General features: G+C 40.4%; 1 protein-coding gene across 1 annotated transcript in view; it reads left to right on the top strand.

Annotated features, from left to right (window-relative positions):
* Positions 1 to 5,425, top strand: part of pde5ab (phosphodiesterase 5A, cGMP-specific, b) — a gene marked incomplete at its 5' end in the record, with an annotated part of 60,301 nt that extends 54,876 nt beyond the window's left edge. Inside the window, 5 exons of the mRNA XM_079491350.1 lie at positions 364 to 441; positions 1,403 to 1,466; positions 3,377 to 3,451; positions 4,079 to 4,162; positions 4,644 to 5,425. Of these exons, the coding sequence (XP_079347476.1) occupies positions 364 to 441; positions 1,403 to 1,466; positions 3,377 to 3,451; positions 4,079 to 4,162; positions 4,644 to 4,763 (421 nt within the window). The 3' untranslated portion in view covers positions 4,764 to 5,425. The remainder of the gene's footprint in view (positions 1 to 363; positions 442 to 1,402; positions 1,467 to 3,376; positions 3,452 to 4,078; positions 4,163 to 4,643) is intronic.
* Between the last annotated feature and the right edge of the window lie 7,314 nt (positions 5,426 to 12,739).

The following is a 12,739-nucleotide window of genomic DNA, read 5'->3' as shown; positions in this document are numbered from 1 at the left end:
AACAAATTTTAACAAGACAAATATTGGGGGCGGTGGAAACCTCCTAGGTGTTACGTTTTATGATTCAAATTCCAATATAGCAAAAACGGCAGATCTGTCTGTCTGTCCCTCCCTCCCCCTGAGTGCTGCTGCTGAGAACTAGGGCAGAGTCTAGACTATAGTGGCTTGTGGGTGGTAGGTGGGTACATTGCTTACGTAGGAGGGTAATTACGTGTGTGTGTGTGTGTGTGTGTGTGTGTGTGTGTGTGTGTGTGTGTGTGTGTGTGCGTGTGCGTGTGCGTGTGCGTGTGCGTGTGCGTGTGTGTGTGTGTGCGTGTGTGTGTGTGTGTGTGTGTGTGTGTGTGTGCGTGCTCGTGTGTGCAGGAGGCGAGGGGAGTTCTTTGAGCTCACCAAGAACAGCCAGTTTGACTGGGAGGACGATCAACACAAGGACCTGCTGAGGTGAGGAGGGGGCTTTTCTTGACATGGGGGTCGCGGGCATAGACATAGAAAGGTAGACGCCTCATTCACAGATGCAATTCATGGGAGAGACCTGTATGGAACTGAGGGCGTTAGTGCGCTTATAGAGACATAAATGGACATGAGTGTCATGGCGGCGTCCACTCACGTGACTCACGTCCGCGTTGGTGCCAAGGAAGGCTTTTTGCACCTTTATTGATAGTTACAGTGAAGACAGACAGGAAAGAGGGAGAGAGAGAAGGGGAGAGACATGCAGCAAAGGTCATCACGGACGGGACTCGAACACGCGACACGCTGTCAGGCGAGAGCCTATATGTAGCATGCGCCTGGACCACTAGGCCATGCGGGCGCAGAGTGAATATCTCTCACGTTTTAATAGTTTTTGTTTTTTGTTTTGTTTTTTTATAGTTTTTTTTTTTTGTTTTCTTTTTTTATCACACATTTTTATAAGGAGAAATCACATTCAAACTTTTTGTTTTCGAAAATAATTGAATGAAAAATAAATATATATAAAAGAACATATAAATTATAATATAAATAAAGGAAAAAGAAAAGGTGGCGAAAACACCTGCACACTTTGGTAGAGGTTGTGCAGATTAAAATGAATGATGAAACAATTAGACCAATTAGTGACAGATACAGTAGCTCTGTTGTGATCCAAATTGATATCGGCCTACATTTGGCCAGTGGACTTGGTGTGACTGCGTGTCTGACTGCGCATGCGTGTGTGTGTGTGTGTGTGTGTGTGTGTGTGTGTGTGTGTGTGTGTGTGTGTGTGTGTGTGTGTGTGTGTGTGTGTGTGTGTGTGTGTGTGTGTGTGTGTGTGTGTGTGTGTGTGTGTGTGTGTGTGTGTGTGTGTGTGTGTGTGTGTGTGCACCGCAACACTGCTGCTCTTAACACAATGAAAGTCTCATGTTCTGTGTCGCTATACTGCCCCCCACAGGTCAATGCTGATGACTGCATGCGACATCTCTGCCATCACTAAACCTTGGCCAGTACAGAAGAGGGTAGGCAGGACATTTTGAATTAATATTCTGTGTGTGACTGTGTGTGACTGTGATCCACGGCACCCCCAAATTACATTTACCTTACATTTATGTCAAATAATAATGTCAATTGTTACACCATAAAATGCAGTATGTCAAGTGGAAAACATGAGAGAATATCTGTCCCCATTATAAGACAGACTGAAATAACTTTTGGACATTTAGACCTAGAAAACGATTGTTGTTATAAGCTGAGCATTAGCTTCAGAAGTAGTCCACAGTAATTGCTAGTCTCTGTCTCGTATTATTGTAAATTATCTGTCTGTCTGTCTGTCTGTCTGTCTGTCTGTCTGTCTGTCTGTCTGTCTGTCTGTCTGTCTGTCTGTCTGTCTGTCTGTCTGTCTGTCTCGGCTAGTTAGCACCTCATTATCGCAATGCTCACTGCAGAGGTCTACTGTAGAGACAGACGCAAGCTGTGTGTGTGTGTGTGTGTGTGTGTGTGTGTGTGTGTGTGTGTGTGTGTGTGTGTGTGTGTGTGTGTGTGTGTGTGTGTGTGTGTGTGTGTGTGTGTGTGTGTGTGTGTGTGTGTGTGTGTGTTTCGTGCGTTGCTGACGTGGGTGCTCATTTTATAATCAGCCCTGACCTTAGATAACACCTTCATCCTTCATAAGCACGCGCACGCACGCGCACACGCACACACACGCACGCACGCACGCACGTACGTACGCACGCACACACACACACACACACACACACACACACACACACACACAGATGCAAATTGACGCCCCAGGCAGTAGTTGTATGTCAATCTTTTTTGTCTGTAAACAGTAAACAACATTAATTCAGTGTGACTCGAATTCATTTGCCACAGTTTTCTTCTGCTTTCCTGGGGGCTGGCTAGATGTGCTTTCTATTTGCTTTCTGCTAGTTTTGTCTGGCATTGTTCAGCCCAATTTGTTTTTTTTTCATATCTGGATTGGAATCCAATTGGTCTGAACAGCCAAAATATTTTTTTTTCATTAGATTCGATTCGAATGTGATTTTGTCTGTATCACAGGAAACCTGTCCAAAACGCGTTGCAGCACTTTTGGCAATGTGCCCTTTCGGAAAAAAAACACTTTTTTTTCAGTATGTGGACCATGGTAACGTTGATCAATTCTTGATAAAAAGCTTCTAATATATTATTTAGGCCCCACAATCTATAAATCTCACACTATTAAGGCAACCAGCCGGTTCCACGTGCTGCACAAAGTGCCCTTTTTTCCCACTTGAGCACCTGCCCCTCTAAATGTCTGTGCACGCCACTGATTCTAAACCAGTGGTTTTCAACCCTTTTCCATGCCAAGGCCCATTATTTATTCGGCACTTGAGCCACAGACCACCATGAGATTTAGCCACTCAGACCCAAAACTATGAATATTTTGTCCTTGTTGAATAAGATTTTGTCCATAATTCCATGCTGTATTGAGGTTAGACTCTGACATGGTTCTGTCATTAGAGTGACAGATAGGTGGTTTGATCTCACAAGAAGATATTCCTGACGAACCATGATTCTCCTAGAGCAGGGTTCCCCAATAGGCGGCCCACGGGCCATTTGCGGCCCCTTGGAGCGCCCCCTTGTGGCCCCTGGAAGAATTTGTGTTTTGTTTTGGGGGGGTGTCCCAGATATAAATGGCATTAAATGGGGGTCAGTAGCCTATGCATGTCAAACTGGGCACCCCCTCAAGGACCACTGGTGGTCCCCGGACCACTGGTTGAGAACAATTTTTAATTAATTCATGAAAAAATAAAAAAAACCCAATTTTTCGCGTGTGCGGACTCGGCCCCCAGCCTGGTTCCCTAGTCAAAATATGGCCCTTGAGGAAAATTAATTGGGGAACCCTGTCCTAGAGTGAAATATTCTCGTCTGTCTGTCTCTCCTCCTGCAGATAGCCGAGTTGGTGGCCACCGAGTTCTTCGAACAGGGCGACAAGGAGAGACGAGAGCTGAACATTGAGCCTATTGTAAGCAGGCACATTTTGGTCCCTATACCGTTTAGTCGCTGTTTTGTGTGTTTTATTTCTTAAATTAACGCCCTACTTGATTACACTACAGCGTCACACAAAACTACAAAAGCAGCACAAATAGCAGTGAAAAGTAACAGTTTCGGACATATGAGGTTTCCACCCGACCGAGACGATTTGGACTACTGACAGTCCCAATGTGGAGTTTAAAGGGTCAGCACACGTCGTTTGGACAGCCTCACAACGTATATAGCAAGGTGTTGCAGGCTTGTAGAGCTGCTGTTTTCGGGTCAGTGTGGACAAAATGGAGTTGACAACATGGCAAATTGAAACAAAATGCTTAAGTCTTATTTTCACGGGCAAATATCCGCTTTGTTAAAATGTACATCTTTCACCGTGCGGCACGGTCCGTGCCTAATGATGAATTGAACAAGGTGGACCCTCTTGTAAACAAGTGTAATGCTTAATTGGGTCGTCCACTCACAGTTAACAGTCTTTGTATTGAGTTTGTGCTTGAAATGTAATTGTGTAGTTTTTAATGTAATTAAAAACTGTTAATAAATATTTCAATCAATCAATCAATCAATCAATCAATCAATGCTTTGGCTTCTCCTGTTATGTCTGCAGGACCTGATGAACCGCGAGAAAAGAGACAAGATCCCCAGCATGCAGGTGTCTTTCATCGACGCCATCTGCATTCAGCTGTACGAGGTGAGGCCGACCGCGTCACAATGCGGTTATGTGAGTCAGTGTTGCCACATGGGAAATGTTGTATTATCATACCGGAGGCTTGACCTATTTTGGGCGGGAACCCCTTTTGGTGTTTTAACTAAGCATTATGTTATACTTTAGCTATTGAAAAATAGCAGATCTACAAGCTCATAGCGCGCCACCAAGTGGCGCGCTACGAGCTTGTAGGTCTGCTATTTTTGAAAAATCGTGAAAATGCGGCACAAATCTTTGAATATATATTCTTTCAGAATAGGGTTAGGGTTAATTTATTTCAACGTCAGGCCTAAATGGGTTAACATTATCGTATTTGAAAGAAAACTATTGTACACAGCCAAAAAGAAAGGGGGGAAATCACACGTGTAAATAGTAATTTCACCAAAAATTACGTATTTAGTGGAAGAAACAAACTTGTTTGAGACTTGTCTTAAAACGTGTGTATGCGTGTGTGCGTGCATTTCAGACCCTGGCGGGTATGTCGGAGTACTGTTCCCCGCTGTTGGAGGGCTGTCTCGAAAACAGACAGAATTGGAAGCTTCTGGCCGAGCAGGGAGACAAGTCGCTGTTCAACGGCATGGCGTGAAGAACACCCCCTCCCTGCTGTCACCCCCTCCCTGTCACACCCACTAGAGACAATGTCAACACTTAAGCTATATTTATTTACCATACCTTGTTTGTATTTTTTGTCCTTGTTGAAGTCACGATCGCACGATATCCCTCACAGATTGTTGCGTTCTGGAGGGGGAGGTAACTTTTACACTGAACTCCCAGCTCGTCATGTTGTCGATGCTTGGTCCCACGTGCTCTTTTTCGCTGAAAATAAAGAGAATGTGCCGAACGATTAGTTGTCGGTATACTCACCCTTTTGGTATGTACAGTATACCGAAAAGTGGTAGAAAACCTTTTCGTGGCCAACGCTAAAATCTGAAATGACACATATGCTTTCCCGGCTTTAGTGGGTTAAAACAATTATAAACTATAAAACCATGAGAAGTTGAATCTTTTTAAAAATGGATTTATAAAATTGCGATATTTGAGTGAATCAACTTTTTTGCCCAACCCTATTTTTAACGTTGAGTGGTACACCGATAGTTAAAAAGAGGACGCTAAAGGGGGTACCTGGCGAGTTGACCCTTGACATAAGGGGGTTCTGACCAAGCTTAGGCATGTGATGAGGTGTGAGTGCAACACTGAAGAGTACGGAAAGTGTTATTTTATTTTATTTTATTTTATTTTATTTTATTTTATTTTATTTTATTTTATTTTATTTTATTTTATTTTATTTTATTTTATTTTATTTTATTTTATTTTATTTTATTTTATTTTATTTTATTTTATTTTATTTTATTTTATTTTATTTTATTTTATTTTATTTTATTTTATTTTATTTTATTTTATTTTATTTTATTTTATTTTATTTTATTTTATTTTATTTTATTTTATTTTATTTTATTTTATTTTATTTTATTTTATTTTATTTTATTTTATTTTATTTTATTTTATGGGGGTGGGGGAGATTCGGGGGTCATCCCCAAGGTGTATCCAGCATCATGGGCCCAAGAGTTCAATCCCTATCCGAGTGGAACATGGGAACATCTGTGATCATGGAATGATCTCAGCAAACATTATGTCAATAAGAAATAAAAGGTTTGATTAATCAAGTAATATGATCCAAAATCATTTAAAGCAGTTAAAAAAAAAAGTAAATTCTTGGGCCTTGCAGATCACCTTGTAGCCTACGTACTTATATACTTCACATAGCGGCACAGTACATCACATAGCCACAGTACTTTGAAGCGTGTTAGACTTGATTATAATGCCTGACTTATACTTGGTTATGTGCCGGAGTCTCGCACCGAAAATAGCCGATCTACAAGCTCACAATGCGTATGTGTGCATATTTCCGGTGTGCGCCACCAGCACGCATCCTACCGTTAAATCAGGTTTCACTCACAGCAACACTCACTCACCACAAACTGGTTTGAGTTATTTTTTTTGTAACATGTTTTCACACGTTGTCTTAACAATTGCATATTTATTTTTTGTCGTTGTCGTTTTATATTTATTAGAGTTTCTACACCGCAAGGTGACGTCATTTTCTTGTCAAGAACGCACTACACTACACTCTTTGTAGGAACCGCAGTTTTAAAACAATAGCAAAACTTTAAAAATTAATTAACGATTCCCGTCTGCACTCTCTTTAGGGGATATGCCATCAGGCATATTATGTCCTTTTCGGCTGACAATGATGATTTTCGTAAATGTATTTACGTGTACATGTACTGTATTACCGTGTGTTGCTTGAAATCTGATGTTGCAAAACAAAATGTACACAGTAAAATACTCAAGCGTTAATTCAACTCAGAATAGTGTTCAAATAGAACCAAATGTTTAAGTCCATACAGTTACATGAACTCTGAAGATGTCATTGTGTACATGGAGCCAAAGAGATTTCACTTTTAGATCTGGAGTGACATGATACAGTCTAGATTGTATCCACTGCCTTCTTGTAATAATAGGACCAATTCATATTTTAAAAGAAAAAACAAACAAAATATTAAAAACAATATTATGCTTGTCCAACTGTGCACCTACAATGTTTTGTATGAATTATGTTTCAGTTTGCTAAACTCAAATCTTAAAGACGAGCTGAAATGAAATCAACGTTTTTCACCCTTTTTGATCATTTACATCCACAGGCCATATGCAATCTTTGTGCATTTTCATAAGAACAGGAGAAGTCCAATGTGTATTAATCACTGTCAAACAAAAAGCATCATTGTGCTTCCATCAACAGAAACCAGTTTCAACCAATAATATCCAGGGCGCTTCAAAGACGGTGTGACTGTGGATCCCCTTCCGTTCAATGTCACAGAACTAACAATAATCGTTATTATCCTTTGCGTAAAAATAAAATAAAAAACACAGTAATTTAATTGCGGGTACTTTTATTTTTTGTGAAATTCACTATTTTTGTCATACACTATAGGATGCTAGCTTGTGTTGAGCTGCACCTCTTAAATCCCTCTATACTTGATCAAACTGACCTAAAGAGCGCATCTTGGTACGCTCTTATTTCACTGTACATAAATCGATTCGACACAAAAAAGATCTACAAGCTCAAAACATGTTTTAATATTAATATTAATATTAATTTTCGTTAATCACAATTATCTTTATCTAACAGACTCCCATCGTTCTATCCCTAACTCACCAATGGCCAAGATCAGCTGTTCTTCATGTGGTTCAACCCCGCCCCATCGCCGTGATTGGCGGAGATGTGCACAAGCTCCTCTTTCATTATAAAACATGTGACAATGTGGAAATTCCTTCTTTTTATTTTTTTACACCATTATTTCAGCTCGTTTTTAAACATGGGTTGAGACACTGGTCCACCGGAGAAGGCAACTGTTCCCAAATGCATTTACATCATCAAACATCAAAGGCTATCAGCCACATTCACGCTAAATGCGAAATGGTACAGGTATAACGTATGCTACGGTATTTCTAAACAAATGGACGATGATATCTGTGGGCTATTTTCTCTACTTAATTATTTCTTTATTTCACTATCCGCTTATACTATGGTATGGACTACCACCTTCATTGCTAACTGTATAGCCATTCAGTCCACAGTACACCCCTATTGTTCACTTCCTGTATATTCGATAGTTGAGGTTCACTGCAGGGCTGAACGATTAGGGGGGATATCTATAACCGCAACCTTTGGATGCCAAAGACGAGATATTATCTCGATCGTCTTTCTTTGCCAAGGCTCTGGGTGCCAAAGCCGAGAAAGACAATATTTTGTGTGTTTTTAAAAATTGATTAAGTTACATCATGCTCGTCGCCACCGTCTGAAATCTCTGAATGACCCTCGGTTGCTAGACGAACAGGAAATGGACCGGAAACAAGATGGCCACCTTAAGTATTAATTTAATGCTAAACATTAAAAAGATATGGTCCATACATTTAAGTGTGCAATCAATATTTACATTGATGGAACAAACATTTCTGAAAACACTAGAATACCTAGTTCCGAATTCCATTTGGGTCCTCCCCTCTCTTTTATAATTATAATTAATTGCAACCTCTGCAATTTGGAAATTACATTACATAATAAGGCTATAGCTATTCCATTCTGGTGAAACCAGGTTATTGTGCATGTTGGCTCACTGGAAACGCCGGTTCTCAAAGTGTCCTTGAGTGGGTTCGAAATGGCACCATAAACGGGTGTGTAACTGCATGCGAGTGTACACATGGAACCCAAATGGACCATTTGGTTCCATTTGTACACACTCAGAGGTTAACCTGACGCCGCCAGCTGGTGGCAGCAGTGAGTTCCTCCTCCTGCTCCCATCTGGTCCCTCTCGGGCAGAGACGATGTACTCCGAACAAAATCTGATCGGAGCGATACGCGACCGTATGCGGCCGCTAGATGTGGGATCAGCATGAGACTGATGACGTATTGAAGCGCTGCCACAGCGCAAATGTAAACACAACAAGACTACAACTTGAAATTATTAGATTTTTGTCCCGCTGCTTCCGGTTCATCGTTGTTGCTTAGTTGAGAGAGACCAGATCAAGGTAGGAGGAGGGAACTTGTGAACTAAATTCTGCCGCAATCTTTTTTTCTTTTTTTTTTAAGATATTTTTTTGCGGCTTACGCCTTTTTTTATTGGTTTTTGAAGGGACAGACCGTAGGCTGACAGGAAACGGAAGATAGATGGGGGAAGACATGCAGTAAAGGCCGTGTCGGGCTCGGGAGTCGAACCCGCGGCACACTGCGACTGGATTACCAGTCGGGTGCCCAGACAGTTACGCCACCGCCTGGGCCAATTCTGCCGCAATCTGGCGGAGTCAGCAGTCAGGTTACTCAGAGGTATGGGGGTCCATGAAATTGAAATGTTTCAGAACCTAAATGGAACATAGCCTTTGTTATCGGTAACACCTGTGAAGGAAGTAGGGAAGGAGCCCGGAAGTAGGAAGAGTTATTATGTGCGCATATTTTCAAACTCTGCGATTTGGAAATTGCTTTTGTTCACATTGTGATTTTGCAATTATTTTCTGATGAATTGTTCAGCCCTGTAGTTCCCCGCGTTGACAGTCTCTCACACGGCCCCATAAGGCCTTTATCCTAACTAACTAAACTACTGCAGCACTTTTCTATATTTGTAGATGTACGTGGTCAGAGATGAGCCCAGTTGTAACTGTGGTTGTATTTTGTACTTTTGAGAAGAAAAAGAAACAAAAAAAAAAAAAAAAAGTCTCCACGATGTTAATGTTTTTGTGCCTGAACTTGTGTGCTTCGTTAGAATGTGTTTTTTTTTTCTTGCCGTATATCGCTCTCTGATTGGTTAGGACAGATGACATCATGTCTCGTGAAAGTGGTTCTCAAAGTGGGGTTTCCGAGGACCAGTTTTGCACGATAATTATTTGTATTTGTACGATTTTATTATTATTATTATTTTTACCTCTGTACGATGTACAATCAATAATTCAAAAAAAGCCCATTAATGTACGAACATTTTGCCATATAACAAAAAAAGTGTGTGAATTTACTAAATAAATTCCCTTGCTGCTGATTTGGGATCCGGTCTGGCTTTTCAAAATAAGTCATGAAATCAGTAAATCTGACCCTATAGAACCGTACTTTAAAGTGGTGAAATCATGCAGTGGTGGAAAAATTACTCTTAATTAATTCTACTTGAGTAAAAGTATCAATACGGCAATATAGAAGTACTCTGTTACAAGTAAAAGTCCGGAATTCAAAATGTATACTTGGGTAAATGTACAAAAGTACTTTTTTGTGCCTGACTGCCTGTTGCCTGAAAGTACAGTAAGTAAAATGTAGGCTACTAGTACCAAAAGTAAAAGTAGTCATTATGCAGAATGTTCTGTTCAAATGTATAACAAATATTTAAAAAAAAGAAAATAGCAGATCTACAAGCTCACAATGCATCATATTGTGAGCTTGTAGATTGCCTATATTTTCAAATGGCCAAAATGAAGTGGTCAATGTATGTTTTTGTAATAATCAAACTCTACAGAGTAACTAGTGACTCAAGTTTTCAAATAAATGTCTAGTGGAGTAAAAGTACAATATTTGGATCCGAGATGTAGTGGAGTAGCCTATAAGTAAAAGGTATTGTAAATTATACTCCAGGTGAAGTAAAAGTAGGCCTACCTAAAAATGTTACTTAAGTACTTGAGTAATTGTACTTAGTTACTTTCCACCACTGAAATCATGCATTCCAACCTGGGGTCCTTGAAATAATCAAAAATAACTACAAAGGTTTGAGAGTGGATGTTCCGTGGTGTGTATACTGCAGGTTGGGGGAAGGGTCTGATGTAATGTAATGTGACAAGGGCGTAGCAGTGGCAGCCATTTTCTGGTTCCATCGTTCCAGCCCCCATTCATTTTTCCCCATAGAGATTTCCAAAAAAATATTTATCTCATAATTTTAAGCCTAGAATCAGCCATCCAAGATCCTGCATGGTGATTCATAAAACATTTGATTCTGTGGAAAAAGAAGAAGAAAGAAAAAATAAATAAGAATACCTCAAAACAAACAAATATTATAGTATCTCTTATTATATTATTAATATTCATATTTATTTTATTATTATATTTCCACAGAATTTTATGGTCATGACTCACCATGGATCCTGGATGCCTTGATCATAGAGGCTTAAAATAATGGATATAAATATTTTTGGAAATCTCTATGGGAAAAATGAAGGGGTTCTGGAACGACGAAACCGCAAAATGGCCGCCACTGTTATGCCCTATGTGGCACAGTTATGAAGAAGGGTGTTATGTCTGCAACCGTTGACACTAATTAACACTGTGAGACAAATGAATGCTATATGTCCCGTCCCATTAAAGGATGATGCTTCTATTCTATTGTGTTTCTGTTCGTTCCTCTCCGCTTATACCATCAAAGATGGTTCATTTATGAAGGTAGACCTTCGCACACACCAAGACTGCAGTTTAAATAGTTTATTTCATATTTGAAACAATGGACAAACGTTTCGGCTATCCAGCCTTCATCAGTGTCACACTGATGAAGGCTGGATAGGCAAAACGTTTGAACTGCAGTCTTGGTGTGTGCGACCCTCTACCCTTGATTTTGATATGTTTTGAACGGGTAGCGCACGTCATATGAAGAGTGAAGGTAGACCTTCCCATCCTACAAATGGTCTCCTAAAGGTGGCCTTACACTAGCCGATAATCGGGCTTTTTTGACGCTCGGGGGGTGCCCGACCGCTCAAAGCGCGATCTGCGCCGCTCCGATTATCCTGTAGTGTGTGGTGCTATCAGATTTCAGATTGAAAAAAATCGGCTAGTGTAAGGCCACCTTAAAGGTGGCCTTACACTAGACGATAATCGGGCATTTTTTACGCTCGGGGGGTGCCCGACTCAATCGGGCACCCCCCCGCGCGCGATCGGGATCGGCCCGATCAACATCAAGAATGTTTGATATTTGCTCGGCCCCGCTCCGATTATCCTGTAGTGTGTGGTGCTGTCAGATTTCAAATGCCCGATTATCGGCTAGTGTAAGGCCACCTTTAGTCTTGCGAACGTCCTATGTTTAACTTGTACTATACAAGATAGATCCCACCAGAGTGTCTTGCTGGGACAGAGATAGGTTGATAATATAAAGTTTTTTCCTGATTTGTCTCTCTGAAAAAAAGCCATTTTAGTATGAACATCCTGGGAATATTGTGTGGCCTGTGACAGTCTGGTCCAATATTTAGTTCAGTGACCATGCATGTGGCTAAAGAATGGTTCAGAAGTTCACTCTCCCATTGAAATGAATACTCCAACCTGCTTCTGGTCTCCTAAAAAGGCTGCCTCTACTTCACGCAGATGCAGGAAGTAAGTTGGAGATAGCATGTCTTGCAATTCTTTAGGTCTTTTCATGGTTACCAACATGTAGGCCTCATCAAGTCATTATGCCTCATCATCATAACCCCATTTTGTCAGTAACCTTCATGTTTTTTGAAGATTTTATTTTCACTTGCATCTTCCACGCCAGTGTGGCACATAGAGATGATTGACCGGTTCTTGGTTCAAAACGAATAACACAAGAAACAACCACATTTTTTGGATGTAAAAAAAAATTGTTTAATTTATTTGAAAGTAAAATATCCCTTAATTTTGATTGATTGATTGATTGATTGAAGTTTTTATTAACAGTTTGCAGAATTACAGTACATTTCAAGCACAACTCAATACAAAAACTGTTAGCTGTGAGTGGACGACACCATAAAAGCATTACACTTGTTTACAATAAGGCCCACCGTTTTAATTCATCAAAACATACACTTCTATATAGCCAAAAGCCTTTACGTTTTATTCCTCTATTTGCCTATATCCAGGGACTCATACTACATAGGGTAGGGTAATTAGTGATATATGTTGATCAAAACAAAAGCTGTTACTTTTTTTTCCTTCTGTGATAACCCCACTATTGAAGTGTAAACGCCGATACAGTAGATGGCGGTATACACCTACAAGCAATGGTTGCATGCAACTCCCCACTGAACTACAAG

This window comes from Electrona antarctica (genome assembly GCF_951216825.1).
Source record: "Electrona antarctica genome assembly, chromosome: 21".
NCBI classification, from domain to species: Eukaryota; Metazoa; Chordata; class Actinopteri; order Myctophiformes; family Myctophidae; genus Electrona; species Electrona antarctica.
This window is presented reverse-complemented; position numbering and strand designations above follow the sequence as displayed.